The 20786-nt window shown below is 33.5% G+C and overlaps 1 protein-coding gene across 1 annotated transcript; it reads right to left on the bottom strand.

Moving 5' to 3' along the window:
• Positions 1 to 6926: 6926 nt before the first annotated feature.
• LOC115953317 (cytoplasmic tRNA 2-thiolation protein 2-like) lies at positions 6927 to 14358 on the bottom strand. Its single transcript, XM_031070922.1, has 8 exons — positions 14272 to 14358; positions 11010 to 11615; positions 10283 to 10622; positions 10037 to 10123; positions 9329 to 9450; positions 8890 to 8965; positions 8025 to 8422; positions 6927 to 7333 (listed from the first exon to the last, which is right to left on the bottom strand). The coding sequence occupies exons 2-8, from the start codon at positions 11288 to 11290 to the stop codon at positions 7285 to 7287; spliced, it is 1353 nt and encodes a 450-aa protein (XP_030926782.1). The 5' UTR covers positions 11291 to 11615; positions 14272 to 14358; the 3' UTR covers positions 6927 to 7284.
• Positions 14359 to 20786: the final 6428 nt, after the last annotated feature.

The following is a 20786-nucleotide window of genomic DNA, read 5'->3' as shown; positions in this document are numbered from 1 at the left end:
AAGAGGTATGTTACCTTCGACACTATTGAAGTCATTATTTGTACGTTGAACACTTTTCTTTTCATAATTTTTTTTCTTCCTAAAATTAGGTTTTTTAACCTCTTCTTCTCTATCTCTTTATCAAATCCTTTGATTTCCTCAAATTTTATCTCACTTCATCGCTACCTCCCCTTCATCGCTACCTCCCCTCTAATATTGTGGAAATCATTACTTCATAGATGAGTAAGGTGAGAAGCTTCAATTAGATGGAGTAACAATCAGATATTGGAGGAATTAATTTTGGTTGTACGATGCACAACATATGAGCAATGAAGAATTGTATGAGTATTTAAATTTGTATAAACGGATTAATTTTGGTTGTAAAATGTTAGTGGCTGCTCTAGAAATCTTTTTTAAGGTGGCTAGTAAGAGCATTCATACTGGTTCGTATAAAATGACATAAGGGCAAATTTTGCACAACCAATTATAAAAATGATCTATTTCTAAAATAAATAAAAACTACAAAAATCATCCACATGATCAATATATGTATTATTATGCAAAATACATTTGTAGTTACGGTAACTGTGCAAATATGCACAGATACTATTCTTATGCAAATTTATCTTTTAATACTTTAATTCTTTACTCATATAGAGAGAGATGTAATTTGAGAGAGTAGTAAAAAATTGATAAAAAAATAATACCTTAATAAAATATAGTGTAAAATAGATAATTTAATGTGGATTTTTTTTTTTTTTTTGTAAAAAATTTTACACTAGCAATTTTTATTGCACATACTCTTTCTCCGTGGCTCACTCTGGCAGAAATAATTACTAGTCTTTTAGGGATTGTCTCTGTAAATTTACCACCATGAAGGTCAAAGCAATTTCATGCTCCACAGACGAATTCACTTGAGAACGAACCAAAGGTATTCATATCACAGCCAACAGATTCTCTCTCTCTCTAAATTGATTTTTTTTTTTTTTTTTTTAATTTGATTAGAGAGTGTTTCAAAACTACAACCCATGCCTTCGCCCCCAAGAAAAGGCAGTGGAGTATGTGCGTGCTCTTAAAACACCTCACCTCCCTGAGGCTGAGGTCGTATTTTGAGTTATGAAAGAAAACACTTTAGCTTTAAGATAGGCCTTTAGTGTTTTTTTGAAGGGTAGAGATGGTAATTAGATTAATTCTCCCTCCTAATACAGTAATACTAGAAACATTAATTGAGATGAGTTTTCATGAATGCATAAAGATGCTACTCGATTGTTTGGAGTTACCCACTTTTCTAATTTATCTACACTTTGGCTTGGTTGCCAATATGAAGCATTCACATGTTGCTCCCAACAAAAACATAAGGGCTGCATCTACATGTTTGGCCTAGAAAGGCACTCATGGCATATTAGAGAGTGCCCCGGCTAGTTATTTGAAAACTTATTATGGACGTTTGGATCAAAGCAAGCATTTTAAAATGCTTTCTAGCTCTATCTCCTTTTAAGTTTCCACTCATTTTTCTTTGTACCTTTTGTAGTAGGGGTGTGTATCAAACCCACTAAACCCAATTAAACGAACCTAACCTGACACCTTAAGCTGGTTTTCGTGGTTAGTGGGTTGGGTTAGAATTTTATTTTGAGCCTTTGGTCAAATTAGGTTCAGGTTGATAGTTTTTTCGACTCATCTAACCGAGCCTAACCCACCATGTATATAAATTTATTCTATTATCCTTATTTAATTTTTTTAGTTTGATTGATTTTGGTATTTTGAGAATTAATTTGGATGAACTTGGGAATTTTGAATATAATTTAAACATATTATATGAATTATAATAATTTATACCCTCCAACCCCACCCATGCACACCCCTAAGCTCACTAGTTAATTTTGTGTGAAGATGCATTGCAAACTAATAATTTATATTATCTTGGTTGAAATATGGTTTGAAGTGGTGACAAGAGAATATTCCTAAAATGAACAATCAATTGAATGCTAATGTTGGATGATATGATTATGCAATATAAAAGGCCATTGCTAGACTGCAGCTATTTTTACTACAGATATCGGCTTACAAGATGTAATTTTTGAAGGTGATAGCTCAGTGGTTTGCTCGACTCTCCAAGGGGAATCTGAGGCCTCATCTGCTATTGCAAACATCATTGCAGGTACCTTACAGCATCTGCAGCAGATACGCCAGGTTGCATTTTGACATACACGAAGAGTTGGAAATAAAGCAGCACATGGACTAGCAAAATACGCTCAATGTATCAATGATCTTGTCACATGGATGGAGGAAACTCCACCTATGATAAATTCTGAGGTTGTTTCAGATGTAAACCAGTTTTAAGAACTTGAAATGAAATGAATTCACTGGTTTATCTAATTAATTAACTTGGGTAATTAATTAATTTGCAAAGGGGTCAATTCATTAATAATAATAATGATAAATAAAAGGCCATTGCTCTCAGGCACACCATGACTGAAGCAGCAAGAAAGAAAGAAGCGAGAAGGAAAGCTCACAGTGCTCCAGGAAGCATATCAATGCAACCATTACGTAAAAGAAGAATTGTCAAAAGAATTTGAGTGAAATATTTTTTTGGTAAAGCAGCAGGTGCAACTTGGTTTTATATGTATGTTTTGATGAATCCAATAATTTTATTTTATTTGTTGGTACCAGAATTAAGTTCAATTTCCAATAATCAACTCATTTTATCCGTGAGTTACATTAAGTTTATCTAATGACTAGTTGACAAAAAACAAGATTCTTATGAGTCTTGCTAAAACTATACATTGATTAAAATCAGACTTGGCATTGAGTTGTCATTGATACATATCAATTTTTATTGGGTCAATGAATGAAGATATGAATTGGGGTCATTTGCATCAGTCCAACTAGATTAAAATAAATCTAATGCGTTTTCACCCAGTTGATCAACTCAGCAACCAATTGACAACTAAAACTTCCAAACTAAGATTGAGACGCAAATCTCGTCTAGCCCAATAGCCCTTAGATGGATCCAAAGTAAACTCAGTATCATTTTCTAGCCCCCTTGTGAGGCTCAACCAAAAACCGAGTTTTACTAATAGCCTAGCAAACTTTATGACTCATCCCTAATTAAATTCTATGATATCCCCATTACCTTTAAAATGATAAAAATGCCACAAAATCACTAGATTACCTTCTTAAAAACCTTCAATGCCGGGAAACCCAAAAACCCCTTAAGTGAGTTGAGGTGAGGTGAGACTTGATAGAGAACCAAAACCACACAGACTCCTACATCAGCTACGTAGGTCCTATACCTTATATTAAAGAGCTCGAGATTCTAATTAGTATGAAGCAATTTAAAATCTTTAGGGGGAACTTAACAGAGACAATAACATGTCAATGATCCCCCTACCCTTGATCTTAATGTAATTGTGAACTCTGATGCTAATGGCTTGTTCTCTTTAAGGCTTATAGCCACTGCCTTGCCCTTTATGGCTAGTTGATCTAATCATTCTCTTATGTTGACCAAAAAAAAAAACGTCAATGATAAGTTTTTTTTGGGGGGGGAGGGGGGTGTGCGCATGGCAAAATGTTATCAAAGTAGACCCATATGCCACAAGGTGGTGGGTAGGTCCCACACGAGAATGTGTAGTATTTTGAAGAACTAGATTTTAAGGACCCAAAAGTACAAAAGAACTCTTAATTGGGCTAAAGTAAGAGAGAAGCAAATCTTGACTAAATCTTACGTCACCTAAGTAAGGGGGAAGTCTTGAGCCTTATATGGAGACCTTAGAGCATTTTCAATAGGTCCTCTAAAACCAATTTTGGAGAACAATAGCAAAAATTTTCCAATTTTTTTTTTTTTTTTGAAGTTATTACAGTAATTCTCTTGAGAACATCTTCAGCAGTTTCTTTAAATTTTTATACTATTTGCAAAGTGAACAATTACTTTTTTTTTATTACTTATTTACTTTTTCTAATACATTTCCTAACAAATTCTTTATTTATTTCTCTATACTATTTAAATATTATTTCTATATTTTTCTTTTTATTCTTTCTTTACTCATTCTTTAATATTTTTTTACTAACCCATTTATTAAAAGATCTTAAAGATTTACAGCCATTTATATACCCTTTATTTTCTTCACCACACAAACAAAAGAAAAGAACAACAAAGAACACCAGAGGAGACAGCAACACATATGCAGGAAAGAAAAGCACAACATTAGTAATGGATCAAGCGGAAATTAATCGGACGATCGGCAGTAGATCAAGCAAAAATTAGCTCCCTTTTATGGTATGATTTGTGTAGATCTAGGAATAAATCATTTGTTTTTGTTCCTAAAACTTCTCCAAGGTTGAGATCTTTGCCCTCAAATTTCTTCCTGGGATAAAAAATCCTTTGATTTTTTATTTTGATCTCAATTTCCTTTGGCTTTTCTTTGGTAGGGGATCAAGTGGAAATTAATTTCCTTTGGCTTTTCTTTTTTTCAAGGCTGTGAGACAAAGCTTCTTTGTTCTCTGATGAGAAGTGAGAGAGAGTGACGAAACAAAGAAAAAAGAGAAAGTGAAGAGAGAGAATTTTTTTTTTTTTAATTCAACCGGTATTTTTTTAATAGAGAAAAAGGCTTTGGAGTTGCTACAGTGCTATCCATGTCAAGAGAGCTACTGTAGCAAATCAAAAAAAAAAAAGAATAAAAAGAAAAAGAAAGAGATAGAGAGATTAAAAAAGAAAAAAAAGAAGAAGAAAGAGATAGAGGGATTGTTGGAGGTTGATTTTTCTGTTCTCCAAATAAGGCTTTAGAAAGCCTATTGGAGATGCTCTGATCTAGAGAATACTATAGCAACTCCAAATGAATTTTTCTATTTAAAAAAATCATGCAACTCAATAAAAAATAATTCTTTCTCTCTCCTCTCACCACAACTATAAACATTCATAATGGCTATAAACACAACAATCCTTTCTCTCAAACATCTCTAAACTCAAGCATAATTAAAACACAAACTCAAAAACACAAACTTAAAATTAATTTAATCATAACAGTAAAAGCAAAAAAGAAAAGAAAAGAAAAGACACAAGCCATCTGACCCATCTGGGCTGTGTTGGGGAGGAAGATGAGTGGCTACGGAGCGGAAGGTGCAGCTTGGCACAGTGAACGCCGATTCTCCGCTGACCTGTATCCTTTGATCAACGGTGGAGTGAGTAAGATCTCTCACTTGTTCTTTCTCTCTCTACCTCTTTCTTCGTTTCTTATCATGGAGAGAGCTAGAGAATGTTCTGGAATCAAGTAGAAAAAGAAAAAAAAAAGTAGAAAAAGAGAGAGAGGTTCTGGAATCTAGTAGAAAAAGAAAAGGAAGTAGAAAAAAAAAGGGGAGGATGGAGATAGGAGTGGGTATACGTGTGTGGTGGAGAAAAAACAAAGAGAAAAAAGAAAGAAAAAAAAGAAGAAACATATGGATGAAAAAAATAATATAAAAAATAAGAAATGACAATTGAGAAATGCTATTACAAATTTTCATAATAAATTTTAAGTAGCATATTGTTATTAGCTAATATTGGTGAGTAAAAAAAATAATTTGAGTGGTGGGTTCAAATTAGAATTAGTAACAACTTTTCACATAAGATTTCATTATGATCTTGTGAAATTATTGCAAAAAATATTGTGGACTTGTAACATTTCTTGTTGAAAAATATAATTATTGAAAATGAATAAATAATGAATGAAGAAATAATATTTAAATGAGATGGAGAAAGGATAGAAAATCTATTAGAAGGTATATTTGAAAAAGTAGTTAAATAAAAGATATATGTTACTATTTATTGTCCAAACAGTACAAAAATACACAAACTGCTGGGATGCTCTTATACTGTGTCAACTACCGTGGTAAACTTTACCAGTAACAAATGACAAAATATGTCCATGCATGATTTTAACAAGAGTTTCAAAAACACAATATCATCCCAAACATACCACAAATTCTAAATTCTAAATTCTTTAAAAAAAAAAAATTTCCCTCCATTAGACTAAATCGAAAATACTGTCAACAACCTAGCTCAATCATTTCAAATCTAATCATTCCATCTTAATCTCAACATTCTCATTTAAAGAACAATCAGTCCTGTAGATCTAATACACCACTCTTAATGCCAAGTAAATCTCATGTTCACAAAAGTAATCCAACAGAAAACCTATATTCAAACATCTCAAATTAATTTTAATTTCATCCAACGAACATGCCAATAGGAACATGTATGAATCATAGGCCGTTGCTCACAGGCACACCATGACTGAAGCAACAAGGAAGAAAGGAGCGAGAAGGAAAGCTCACAGTGCCCTGGGAAGCATTTCAACGCAACCATTACATAAAAGTAGAATCGTCAAAGAATCTGAGTGAAATATTTATAGAGCAGGTGTTCATTGTGAGCCTGTGCATATCTCAAATTGGATTTGGCTCGATGATTGAAAAAGTCGGTTTGAATTTGTGATCAGAAACAGGACTGCACAATATTGTTCCTTTCTCTTCAGATAACCAATTAGGTTTAACTTGAAATACTTGAGCTGCCACAATGAACTATTTAATTACCCTTTGCAAGTATGAACCCTTAGACCAATCATCTCTGGGAATTGTGGGTGTGCCACCCACAATGGTTGGAATCTGAAAGGTCTGGAGGACAGATTGAGCCTTTGAACTCCGTATGCGATAATTATTTGATCTCATTTGACAGTTTAATAAGCGCTAATCTTTTTAATCCACAGGCACTCATCTTTTTATTCTATGTAAACAACAATATTTCGCTTGCTGTAAAAGCAATTCCATGCATTATATATTCCGACATATCAATCAGACACCCATCCTCCATTTTATTACTATGGATAACTGATAGAAACAAGTTGGACAAAGACAAAATTCTTAGAAAACAAACAACATTTATGAAGCAATGGGAAAAAAAAGAAAAAGAAGTTAAGTTTTCAACCAATGGAGGGGCATTCAAATGGATTAATAGGTAAAATGATAAACACTGTAACCAACTAGTAATATCTTCCACTTCAAAGTACAAAAGATTTGAATCTTAAGTTTCTCAGTACTTGAAAACTGTGATAACCATTTATATATCATCTTAGACGGCAGGAAAGCTATGATGTCATTCATAAGGCAGGCAATTGAACTAATGTGAGTAAATACTTTAGATTCTTGTTCATTTGTTGCCGCATGTTGAAGTTATCTTTGTTTAACTGTCTAACTGAGCGATTTGTAATAGGAACAAACACCAAAAATGAATTATATGCTTCAAAAATTGAGGACCATAGGAAAGGGCAAGTCAAATCAACTTTCATCTTCACTGTCTGAAAGCAAGCAATCTTGTATCTGCTCCCTGAAAACAACAAACACATAAAATAGGTTAAAACTGGTACAGAATGCTTGACACTTTCTGTGTAGAAAATTTAAAGTTACATTGTACCCATAAATTTAGGGCACTAATGCTACTATTTTACACTCAGAATCGGACCAGGCCCACTTATAACAAATTGCAGACAAGTAATCCCAGACAATTTCCCATATTGCTGTGGGATGAGAAAGACATAACTGAAGTACCAAAATACTTGTAGTGCACAAGACAAAATGTGGCAAATATCTAGCATATGATCCCAGAACCAAGTGCAGACAAGTGATCCCCATTATGTAGCAGATCAACATTTAGATTGCCTCCATTCAAAAATGCCATCTCCATAAATCATTATCTAATGACTGACAAATCCTAATTTAGAACTTCCCTTCTGCATCTTCAAGTTTGCTATCAAAAAGGATGATACAATGAGCTCCAACGTATTTTCTTCTTCCCTTTGTTTTAGCAGGTACAAAATCTGCTCCAAGTCATCTAGCATCCAACATTATTCTTTTATTTGCCAATTGACATCTATGTATCTATCTATCTATTTACACACATAAATATCATCGATACTATTATGCCCAATGTGAGATCAATGTGTTTATAGAAGTTCCAACCACGTGTAATCCCCAAATAAATCTAAGAGTTAGTGCTGATAGTAAATGAAAACTCTCACCTAAGCAAACTAAGATTATCATAGCTACTATGCTTTGCTCGGGCAACCAATGGCTGGGGTAAAAGTGAATAGAAGTGATCTATTGATGAGGGATCCTTTGGAAGTATCTGAAAGCGGCAACTTGAACAGCAGGCAGCACCAAAACGATCAGAACTTGTTTGGCAACTCCCAAGATTGCTCAATCTTAGCATGTCAGATTTGTTAAGTGGGCTATTGCAGATAGGACAGAATGACTCTGAGGATATTGACTCATTAGGCTTTAGATTATATCTCTTTTGACGCCTTCGGGTTGCCAAAGGGATGACAGAGTCATCGCTCTCCGGAATCCTGTTGAAATGAAACGGAGTAAGTTTTCCAGCTGTTCTGACAATTGTGCACTCTCGAGATGGATTTTCTTCCTGGACAAAAAAGATTCATAGAAAATTTGTTGATCAAGATTCTATTTGGAAAAAAAAAAAAAAAAAAATGAAAAAAAAAAGTAGAAAGCTGGAGTGAATATTTCTAACAAGCTCAAAAAGGCATTCTCTTTTAAGGTGTAAAATTTATATACAAGTAGCTTCAGTAAGTTAATCTATTCTGATCTCTAAAACCAACATTTCAATAACTACTTTTACAATCACATCTACAGATGCATTGGAACAAATCATATACTCTTTTTATTGGTCCATAGGCAATATTGGACTTTACAGTGGGGTAGCCTTTCCAGAGCCATAAATCCTCTCAGCTGTGATGAACACCGCAAGAATCATACTTTTCAACCAGTCAAAAGAAGTTAATCTTCCAATGAGTTTCCCCTAAAGACACTCTAAAAAATATTTGAGACCACCATAAAAGAAATAGAAGACATGCAATCCCATGTGTCTACCTGCAATATCCTTACAAATGACGATACCAAGCCATTGATGCCAGAGCAAGGACCTTTAAACCCCACTGTCTTTAAACTGTCCTGTCAAGATGAGATGAGAATCATCATCAATTAGTAAAAAACCAGATTTATTCATAGTCCTATTTAATGTACATGGGCATGTGTATTAAATAAAATGTATATAAAAAAATAGGTGAAAAAGAAATAAATATGACTCAGTTATAACAGAGTTTTATTAATAGTCATGTAAACAAAAGTTTCTTTTTTTGGGGATAATTCAAGAGTTGGAGAGAGAGAGAGGGTGGGGGGGTGGGGGGGGGATTTGAACCCTGATGTCTTCGTTGGAAACACTGGGAGGTGTTACTTGATCTACAAGGCTCTTTACATGTAATAGAACAAAAGATTATAAGATGAATGGACAAAAGCATGAATTACAAACCCATCAAGGTGGCAAAGCATGTTCAGCTCTTGCACAAGACAGTCACGGAGCGGAAGCACTATTGGTATCTCCCACCTTGAATCAACATATTGTATATCTGCCGGCAAAGAATATCCTTGGCCCTGTTAAGAGAGGTAAAAAGTAACTATAAATTTATAACAGCACAAGGTGCCAACAAACATTGACCAGCATTTTTCAATGAGCTGAAATTTTTATTGGTGCTTACTAAAAATTTTGCCTTTTTTTTTCATGCCATATTTGATGTGAAAAGAAAGCAGATTAAGAGAAAATGGATGAAATTAAAATATAATGATGCAGCATTCCTGATAAAGGTCAGACAGATTGATAAGCAAGTTGAAAAGTTGTCAAACGATGCATTATATTGTTTTCTAGGAAAGTAGGTATCGAATATACATCACTTCTTAAGGTGAGTTTTTCTTTGCTAAATGTTTAATTGAAGTTGATTGACAGGGTGTCGGTCACCACAGCAACCTTAGACAATATGAAATTCTGGAAATAATTTCAATGGGATATTAGGAATCCATGTCTAAGAGAAACATAAAATTGCGTCCCACAAATGGACATGACGCTAAATTGCAGTAGTAATATACCCACTGTGTGAAAAGAATGCATGTTCCCCAAGTTAAACAGGTGATCAATTGGCCTCCAATGTGATTATGACACATCGAAGAGTATATAAAAGCAAACCTTTACTGTCGCCGAAATCACATGGCAAGCAATCCTCGATGTGCACAATCCTAGTACAATCTTGTTGTATCCACTTTCAGAGGCAACCTACAAAACAAACAAAAAATTATATGATGAGTCAATTTTTCTTACCTTTCTTATATGCTTTATATTGAATTTTTTTTTTTTTTTTTTTCGGAGAAATGCTTTGTATTGAAATTGAAATGTCTATAATGAACTTTTTTTTTGTGAGTATCTAGAATGAACCTTTTGCAAGGACAACATCCGTAAATGTAGCAAAAGATCTTCTTTTCCAGTGGTATCACTAACAGCATCTAGCAAATTCTTCAATCTGTTTGTCCCATCACCAGAATAGATGTCTTCAATGGGAACCACATGCAACTGTTTTATTGGCGGGGCTAGATTGGACACGATCAATCTGATGTCTTGAATTGCTCGGTCGATATCGTGAGAAGGAAGTGAAGAAATGGTTGTTTCATCAATAAAAGCAACTCCAACACCAAACACTGGTAACGACCTATCTCTACTTGCGTCAAAGTTCTTCAGGGACTTGTGTTGCAACTCATGTACAAACTGTAAAGCCACCCTGAAATAAAATAAAATAAAAACATATTTACATAAGGTTGCATTTGGATTTGAAGATTTTTTTTTTTTTTTTTTTTTTTTTTTTTTTTTTTTAAATCAAGGGATTTGAATGTTTGGTGCTTGGTATGAATTAGATTTTGCTCCAACGAAAACACTTAACATGTATGTTATGGATCTGAAATAACACCAATACACCTAATCATTTGTAATCCACATATTAATAAGCTTAATTATACCCAATGAATTTTATCAGTAGAGAAAATTTGCCATTTTTTCAACTTTATCGGAAGTTATTGAAACCAAAAACTAAAATCCAAATCATTCTCTTGAAATAATTGCATCCAAATGAACCATCAATTTAGAGTTTTGAAAAGAGTGAGAGGGAGACCTGGAGGAAGGGCCGCCAGAGAAGGCAACAAGGACATTATCGGTAGGAGTAATCATGGCATGGGAGGTGACAGCCAGCCTAAACTTTCCATATAAGTTGCTTCGAAAGCATTCAATGCAGAACATCCGCCCCTCATCGCCACCAATGGGCTCCTTGGTCTTGCATTTTATACACAGATTCTGATTCTGATTGGCTGAGACATATTCTTCTCCTACTACTACCTCTGCTTTTTCTTCATTTCCATAGCAATTTGATTGGCAGTTTGAGGGGTTACACGCCATCGAATCTGAGCTTAGCGTTTTCCAGTTTCCACTGCAAAATAATATTAATATTGGTACTTGGGTAGGAGAAAGTATCTCTTGCAGCAGGCTTACCACATCAGCTTCCTTATTTGGTTCTATACACCAATGGTTGATCGACACGTGTACAAAATGATCACATCAGCAAATGGGTTGCAAAACAACAATTACCCAAAAAGTACAACTGTCTAAAAAGCTTCTACAAAAAAACTGTCCAATAAAAACATCCAAAACTATTCAGAATACTTCAAAATCTTGAAGCATCCTTCCGTGGCTGTATTCTCTCTAAGTTTGATATGGTAGAGTCCTGCATAGATAAAAATAAGAAAAAAATAATGACACAATTTTATGGAACAAAACAAAAGCACAAAAGCATATGTTGAATCTTTCAAATAAATCATGATTACTGTAGAGTCCAGTAAGGTGTTGTGGAGCATTTTGATCTACCATCCCTCCAAAAGAGATTTGCCATTATATTATCTTAGTCTATTTGCACTAAAGAGAAAAACATTGGATTCGGATCTTCATGTTGCTTATGTTTGAAACAATTATAAACACTTTGCCCATTCCCAGCTTCAATCATTTCTTTTCTTAGTGGTTTTCAAGCAATAAATTGACTTCAACTACCCATTTATTATCATGCAATGCTAGAAATAAATGACCAATGGGGTGCATCAAAGAATTTTATAAGTTACTAATCACAGAAACCAGGTATTATGCATCTAACAAGTAACAACAGTTTGACCTTATAGACCCATCACTAAACCCACTTCATAAAGAGTAAACATGCACAGTCCTCTCATTCATGTTTCAAGCAATAAATAGATAATAGGTTGAAGAGTCTTCCTAAAAAAGATATTAAATTCCGAGGATTAAGGTATTAAATTTTGGTCTAGCGAATGTTCCATTCTTGGCATTCTTGCAACCAACTATACATTTCTTCGAGAAGTAAATGTCACTTTTAAAAAGACAAACATTTTAAATATAACAATTTTCAAAGGAGGCTAAAATGCTCCATCAAAACCTAAGGCTATGTTTGGAAAGTGCCGTTTTCTATTTTCAAAAACTTGCTTTTAAGAATAACAACAAAAAGCTGCTTTCTTGTGCTTTGAAAAGTCCAAAACAAATTCAAAGACAAGAAATAGAAAACTTATTTGGTAATTATTGTTAGGATAAATTTTTTTTTTTCTTTTTGTAAGTGCTTGAATAAAGAATAGAATAGATCATGACTCCTTGAGCAGTGTTTTGGACAGGTGGTGCTTGGTCCAGCATAATTACTACCCCATCCATTTCCCATTGTTCACCTCTCTCTCCCCTTACTTGCTTTTGTCATTATTACAGCCTATACTGTCTCAACCAGAAAACAAATGCTGGACTTGGAAGCACTTAAGAGTTAAGAAACAAAGAAATAGCAGAGTAGTTACAGTTTACATGACATCTAGAATGGTCGTGATACATAAAACAAAGCAGAAACTATAGAAGCCTGCTTGTTAGCTTAAAAAGGCCTAGAAGGAATTCAAAAATTCAATGTGAATGTTCCATTTTAGGATCAAGTAACCAAAACTCAATCCACTGTACTTGAGTCAACTTTTCCACTGTCCATTGAGCAAAAATAACTTAGGACATAGAAAAATAATATAAAAAAAAGAGTCAAATTTCAGTCTTCACTTTGTTTTCCTCTATTTTCCCATCAAGCAAAAAAAAAAAAAATCACACAAATTGGTAGCACAGAAACTTGCTTTTGATAAGTAATAAGAATTCATTGGGAGCTGCAAGAAACTTCAGTATACACATCTGTGAAATTTCACACTTCCTTGTTAAAGCTATCATCACCAAACACACAACAAGATACAGACACACATGAAAAGCAACACAACCAGAGCAGAACCAAAAATATTTTATGAGAGAAACTAGTGATTGCCATTGAAGTACTAATGAGGCAGAGTGGAGATATTGAAGAAAATCTGTTTAGGGAGAGGTAGGGAGAGGGGGAGGGGTGGAAATCAATGAGTGAACTGAGGGGAGTTTCTGAACCTTTCGAGCTGCAAGCAGTGCCTTTTTGGAGAAATTTAAATCCACATATTTTATAAACCCAATATATTAGCCCCGATGCATTAGCACAATACATTATGCTTAATAGCATGCATATTTTATAACCCCTATTTTTCCCTTTTTGTTTGTGTACTGTCCAAAATATCACTACCGAAACACATGAATGACCCCAGAAATGCTGGCATACAGCCATACAGGCCAGTATTTTATCTGATATGTTTCATGGGAAAGTTTTTGTACTGGTTTAGCGGTCAATACGATAATTCGTTCTTGTGAAAAACCTACTGGAAGCTGTTTTAGTTTGGTAAGGTTAACTAAATATTAATATTTCAATACTAGTCAATATGGGTATATCATTTCGGGTTGACAGCTTTAGATAAAAGGAATCAAAAGAGAAAATAACTTCATCTAACTTATTATTATATAAAGAGATAGACTAACATCATCTCAATTCAAAACAAATTAATCAAGGCTCTCAGCATCCTCATAAACATAATACAGCATAGTCACAATCAAATTGAGCCATTGAAGCCCAAACTCAATCCTGCCGATAACAGTAGCATTTTCAAGATACATAACGCACAATCAGAGTTGTTTACAATCAAGATAATTGAGTCGTTTGCAACGAAAGTTGGAAACTTTGTCGCACATTCAGCTTTGACAAAGTGAAATAAGTAAGGTTTTCTCTAAAACACAAAGTGGGTCATTAGTATTTTGAGTGGGAAGAGTTAAAGACACAAACTTTTAGTTAGTTTTTCGTAGGGAACCGAACAGAAACAATTTCAAACTAAGATTAAATGGAAATCCACAGCAAAAACATGAAACTCTGGCCCCACCTACTTATCAAGAATTGAAAAGCAGAACATGAAAAGAAATGATTGAAGGAGTAAGAGAAAGAGAAACTGACTTACCCGTGTCACCGATGAGCAGCGGAGAGGGAGAGAGAAGAGAGGGAGAAGTCGGACTCTTGAAGCAAAACGCAATTGGCCCGAGAAGGGGCATCCGGGAATTTTAATTTTAGGGGAGGCCGAAATTACAAAAACACCCTCCTTTCTAAACAGTATTTTTTAGGCTAAATTAATAAATTATAAAGGTTGAGACATTTTATCAAAAAATAAAAAATTAAGCAGAGACCAAATAATTTTACAGCAAATCTTAAATCACAAATCACAAAAAGTAACGTTAATGATAAGTCTAGATGATAATTAATAACAGATTGTCATCTAAACTTTGTTATTGTGAAAATATTATAGATATAGTATTACTCAATTATAAATTGATTTTCTAACTTTACTCAAAATGCAATAAAGTCTTGTAACTTTAGATTTATTCATTTTAGTTCTATGAGTTTTACTTTTATTCAATGTAGTTATTTGTCTAATTCCATCACATTGTACAGATAAGTATCCTAAAAATGATGTTGTTTTGTAAATTTTTTATTTTAAAAAAAAAAACTAAAATTACGTCATTTTGGGACACAACTGAAATCTCTCTAATTGAAGTGGATGCAAGGACTACATTGAAAAACAAATAGAGTACGAGTAAAATAGAAGTTATAAAACTTAATTAAATTTTGAACAAATTAAGTTTAAGGGTGCAATTTGTAATTTAACTAATTTTTATTACTTAAAAAAATTTGTGGGGGGGGGGGGTGGGAGTCAATATGTTATGGGTTGATTTCCTTGAGTGCACTTGATTCGTACCCATATGGGCTAGTATTTGATTCAAAACTAAAAAATTTGCACATGTAACCATGACAAATAGGTCAAATCAAGCAAATTCAACTCGATTGGGTAAAAATTGGGCTAAAATATTTATGATCTTTGTCCAGTCTTTGATAGGTTGAATCAATCTAATATGACTCATATTTTCTTTCACATACAAATATAAAAATATAAAAATAAAAACAAAGAGCATATTCTTTTTGTTTTCTTTAAATACGAATAAGAGATTAGAGAAACGAAATTAGGTTATTTTTGTTTCTCAATAAAACTTGTTACTTATTTATGAGAGAGAGAGATGAAATAATAATAATTCATAAATTCAAAGGTGAAAGTCAAAGTTTACTAGTTGTTGATATCTATTTTCATGACACATTTTTTTACAAGCCTGATTCATGTATTGTATTATATATTTTTTCTTTTAAACATGGCTCAAGCTTATGTGAATATATTGGCGAAACTGAGGGAGTGTAATTTGGAGGGAATGGGATGGTTCCTTTGAAATCTTTTGCATAAGCCCAACCCAAGTGTGCTATCAAGTAGACAAGGGACGCTAATAGCATCTCAAGCTCATGGAGGAGGTTTTGTACCCAAAATTTCCACCCCAAAAGAGGTCTTCTACTCTCACTGTCTATGGCCCAAAGTTTTTTCCCTAACCCATTTTTGTCTCTAAAACATAATTAGCTCTCATTGGCCAACTACAGCTACTATCCCTCACTTTAAGTGAGCCACCCAATTGAGAGTCTAAAACAGCTAAAAAGGAGGAGCCAATGGGGGCTTAGTCAAATCTTTCCTAGATTATGCATAAAGCAAGTTGTTGAGGACAAATTTTTCACAGTACATGACTTCATTCCATTGGCGACCTGTACCACATCAACATTATCATGGATTTTGGGAAAACCTCACTTAAAGCCCAAAAGAGCCCATATTTACACAAAAGGCGTCAAAGCCCATGGTTCAAGCTCATTGCACATCATCTCATTTTTGGCTTATAATCCAAGCTCATGAGTCTCATCGGGGGAATTTTGGGAGTTGTGGTTTGGAGGGCCAAGAAGTATGTTCAGTAAAACTCTATGGTTCAAAGTTGATAAAGGAAAGCAAGTTGCTTGGCATGTCTTCCCCAATTCCCTGAACTCTAACGAGTCAGTGTGCAATAAGTAACATTTGATAAACTTCTCATATCACATAACACTTAAAATGATAAAACTCCCCATACTCTTTACATAAAAATTAATGTTCATCATATAATATAAGTTTAAAAATGTAATTATAGTATTTCATATAAATTATATTATTATCATCTAAATCAATTCCAAGCACATCACTAAATATATATTAATATCTCATATCTAGCATTAAAATGCTCTCCTTACTCTCCAAGATTTGGTTAAAATACAAAAAGACCATAATTACATCTCTAAAACTTCATCAAATATCAACCAACTAGTCTATTACTTACCAAAATTATATATGGACTGAGCATATAATTTTTCAAAAAAAGAAACTTAGCCAAAAATACCAACAACTGCTCGAGCAGAAGCAGAAACAGCTTCTGCAGAAGTTGCAACAACTCCAACACATTCTATAGTGGCTCCAGCTGTGGTACCAGAAATAGAAGGATCTCATAATGATTATCTTACCATTTTTAGCCAAACCATGAACTTAATGCCAAATATTTTCTCTCCAAGTAAAAGATCTCATTTCGGATGATGTCATTTGACATCTAACAGCTGTAATAGCTGTGACAACACCATTAAGAGGGCGTTTGCGTCTCAACGTCTGCGTTTTCCCTTTTTTTTTTTCACGCGTTTTTGAGCTTTTTGAGTGCTGCGGTTACTGTTCATGTACTGTTCAATGAACAGTAACCGCAAATTTTGACTTTTCCAATTTGTTTCAGCCAATCACAGCACATCGTGTACTGTTCACGAACCCACAAATTTCACTTTTCAGCAACTTTTTCATTAAAAATGGGTCCCACGATACTATTCACACATTTAAAAATTATTTTGCTACAGTATTTTTCAGTTTTCAGTTTCAGTTTTCAGTTTTCAGCTGTATCCAAATGGACCCTAAGTCTCTAACTTTCTTTTTTTGGCTAAAAGACAAAATCTCACTAATGAAATCACTTACTTTGTCAAAGACTTTTCTTTATTTGCTGAATTTTCCTTCAACTAGTTCTAATCTAGTTATGTGCTTGGTTCTATATAAAGAGGACCAAGCCACACACCAAGGGGATCCCCCCTCTTATCCCTAATATTCTGAAACTTCACTTTGCTGCATATATCTTTAAACTCTTCCATACTTCTCCATCTCCCTTACAAAAATATCTCTTCTTAGATAGCACTACTACATCACACCTATTATACCATACCATTACACACTATCCATCTCTCTCACACTATAATATTCTGAAACTTCATCATTTTGCTACCCAAAAACACATCTCCATCTCATTCTTTACTTCTCATACAAAATCTCCCTTCTTAGAAAGCAACATAACCCATGACATAAAACAAAAAACCACTCCAGTAGAATCTATAATCTTAAGTATTTACTATATTTAACCTTCATATTATTTATCTCACACTTCCATATATTTTACAAACACATTCCTCACAAAATAAATTGATTTTCTAGCTTTACTCGAAATTCAATAAAGTCTTGGAACTTTAGATTTATTCATTTTAGTTCTATGAGCTTTACTTTTATTCAATGTAGTTATTTGTTTAATTCCATCACATTGTGCAGATAGGCATCCTAAAAATGATATTGTTTTGTAAATTTTTTATTTAAAAAAAAAAAAAAAAACTAAAATTACGTCATTTTGGGACACAACTGAAATCTTTCTAATTGAAGTGGATGCAAGGACTACATTGAAAAACAAATAGAGTACGAGTAAAATAGAAGTTATAAAACTTAATTAAATTTTGAACAAATTAAGTTTAAGGGTGCAATTTGTAATTTAACTAATTTTTATTACTTAAAAAAATTTGGGGGGGGGTGGGGGGTGTCAATATGTTATGGGTTGATTTCCTTGAGTGCACTTGATTCATACCCATATGGGCTAGTATTTGATTCAAAACTAAAAAATTTGCACATGTAACCATGACAAATAGGTCAAATCAAGCAAATTCAATTCGATTGGGTCAAAATTGGGCTAAAATATTTATGATCTTTGTCCAGTCTTTGATAGGTTGAATCAATCTAATATGACTCATATTTTCTTTCACATACAAATATAACGAAATAAAAAAAAAATAAAAAAAAACAAAAAAAAAACGAAGAGCATATTCTTTTTGTTTTCTTTTTATACAAATAAGAGATTGGAGAAACGAAATTAGGTTATTTTCGTTTCTCAATAAAACTTGTTACTTACTTATTTATGAGAGAGAGAGAAAAAGAGAGAGAGAGGGATGAAATAATAATAGTACATAAATTCAAAGGTGAAAGTCAAAGTTTACTAGTTGTTGGTACCTATTTTCATGACATATTTTTTTACAAGCCTGATTCATGTATTGTGTTATATATTTTTTTCTTCTAAGCATGGCTCAAGCTTATGTGAATATATTGGGGAAATTGAGGGAGTGTGATTTGGAGGGAATGAGTTGGTTCCTTTCAGACCTTTTGCATAAACCCAACCCAAGTGTCTTATCAAGTAGACAAGGGACGCTAATAGCACCTCAAGCTCATGGAGGAGGTCTTATACCCAAAATTTCCACCCCAAAAGAGGTATTATACTCTCGTTGTTTGTGGCCCAAAGTTTTTGCCCTAACCCATTTTTGTCTCTAAAACATAGTTAGCTCTCATTAGCCAACTACAGCTGCTAGCCTTTACTTTAAGTGAGCCTCCCAATTGAGAGTCTAAAACAGCTAAAAAGGAGGAGCCAATGGGGGCTTAGTCAAATCTTTCCCAGATTATGCATAAAGCAAGCTAACTCATTTACCTAATTAAAGCAAATCAGAAACCAAAGATCAATTTAGCACTTTAAAGGTCCATAGCCTCACCTTTTAGCTTAAAAACTAGTCATTAAAGACACCTAAAGGCTGCTATAAAACTCTGCCTTCGGCTCAAAACAAAGTCAACCACGTTTTATCCATATAGCTAAAACTTTAGAGCAAAAGCTCATAGAGCCAACAATGATTCATAGGGCCCATTTGGTAAGGGCTTTTGAAGAGTGTTTTCTATGATTTAAATGCTCAAAATTGTGAGTCCCCCTTTGGAGTGAGTTGTTTGGTAAAGATACTATTTCTTGGGCATTTAGATAACAATACCCAGTATAGGTGCCTTAAAACATGTATTTAGAGAACCATTAAAGAAGTGTATTCAATATTTAAATAACAATTCTGAATGGCACATTTGTAATATTGTGAAAAATGGTGGGACCCACACATAGTCAGCTGATATAACAAAACACAATTGTTTTTCTCTCTCTCTCTCTTCTTCATGCATTGGAAATCTCTAGATTTTCATCTCTCATAGAACGACTACTTTTTACTTCTTGAACTCATCTTTATCAGTAAAATTCAAAGCTCTCTCTCTCAATGACTCACTGGAATTTGGAATCTGCCTCATTACTTCTCTTCGTCAATATGACTCTTTTATTTCTTTGTTTAGATTTGTAAAAATATGTCTCACTTGTATAGGAATGATTATATATAAATATATATATATATATTGGCTCTCTCTCCCTACAGTTGTGTGATGTATAGGTTTATGATAGAAAATAAATGAAAAGATACAGCCAATAGGATAAGTTTGAACCATAAATGGATGAATTTTCTTCAGAGCACAAAGTTTGAACTCTCCCAAATTGCAGCAACAGAATTGTAGTGGGCTGTTGGCAGATAAGTTGGCAGATAAGATGGCAGCAACAAATCGGGTTGAAGAAGTGAGAGTGAAATTCAAACTTGACAATAAAGAAGTGAAGGATTTATAATAGACTGTTGGCGGCGACGAAGAGAGATAGCGGTGATAATGAATATATTTGATGGATGTTATGTATCGACAACATGACAAATACATTTTTTTAATGTATTTTTTTAAGTTTTATATGTGAAATTCATCATATAAATTTATAAAATTTATATTAACCATAAGCTTCGCTCTTACATAAAATGTTAACCTTGTAATGGCTTTGTAAAACAATTTATGCATAGTAAATGCAGTGGCAAAGCTAGAAAATTTATCCGTGGGCAACTAATTATAACAAAATTCTTGAAAAAAAAAATTCATCAAAACAAATACTTAGTTCTATATATTAACTTTAAAAACTCACACTTTAAAAGCTGAATATTTGAAATTTATAAACTAGTTACATAATTAATTTCAAATATATATAAACTAAAGAATAATATATATTATATATTAGATGTTAGTATATGAATAGTGAATAAGTTGATTCTAAAAACTAAAGAATAATATTTTTCTCAGAAAAAAAGAATAATAAACAAAGTTATAAATAAACACATACAGCCATACATGTCTTTTGGCCAAAGTTTAGAGTCAATCAGTTTTAACTTTAAAGTTACGAGACAACAGTATAACTACTAAAAGAGCTCATGGTATCGCCAAAAAAAAGAAAAAAGAGAGCAGAGAGAGAGAGAGAGAGAGGAAGAAACCGGTTGCTATCGACTTAGATTGGAGCATAAACTGAGCGGACCACGTCGGTGAGGCGATTCGATTGACGGCGTGGTGGCGTGTGGTTT

This window comes from Quercus lobata, chromosome 7 (assembly GCF_001633185.2).
Source record: "Quercus lobata isolate SW786 chromosome 7, ValleyOak3.0 Primary Assembly, whole genome shotgun sequence".
NCBI lineage: Eukaryota > Viridiplantae > Streptophyta > Magnoliopsida > Fagales > Fagaceae > Quercus > Quercus lobata.
The sequence above is the reverse complement of the archived record's forward strand: the minus strand, read 5'-3'. Positions and strand labels throughout refer to the sequence as shown.

What these genes read in the sequence shown, in the direction of transcription:
- LOC115953317 (XM_031070922.1), bottom strand. Translation starts at nt 11,290, where the DNA reads ATGGCGTGTAACCCCTCAAACTGCCAATCAAATTGCTATGGAAATGAA. An exon ending in GGATGTTGTCCTTGCAAAAG is followed by an intron (nt 10,124 to 10,282) that starts GTTCATTCTAGA and finishes TTTGTTTTGTAG; the next exon opens with GTTGCCTCTGAAAGTGGATA. An exon ending in ATGCTTTGCCACCTTGATGG is followed by an intron (nt 8,966 to 9,328) that starts GTTTGTAATTCA and finishes TTGACAGGACAG; the next exon opens with TTTAAAGACAGTGGGGTTTA.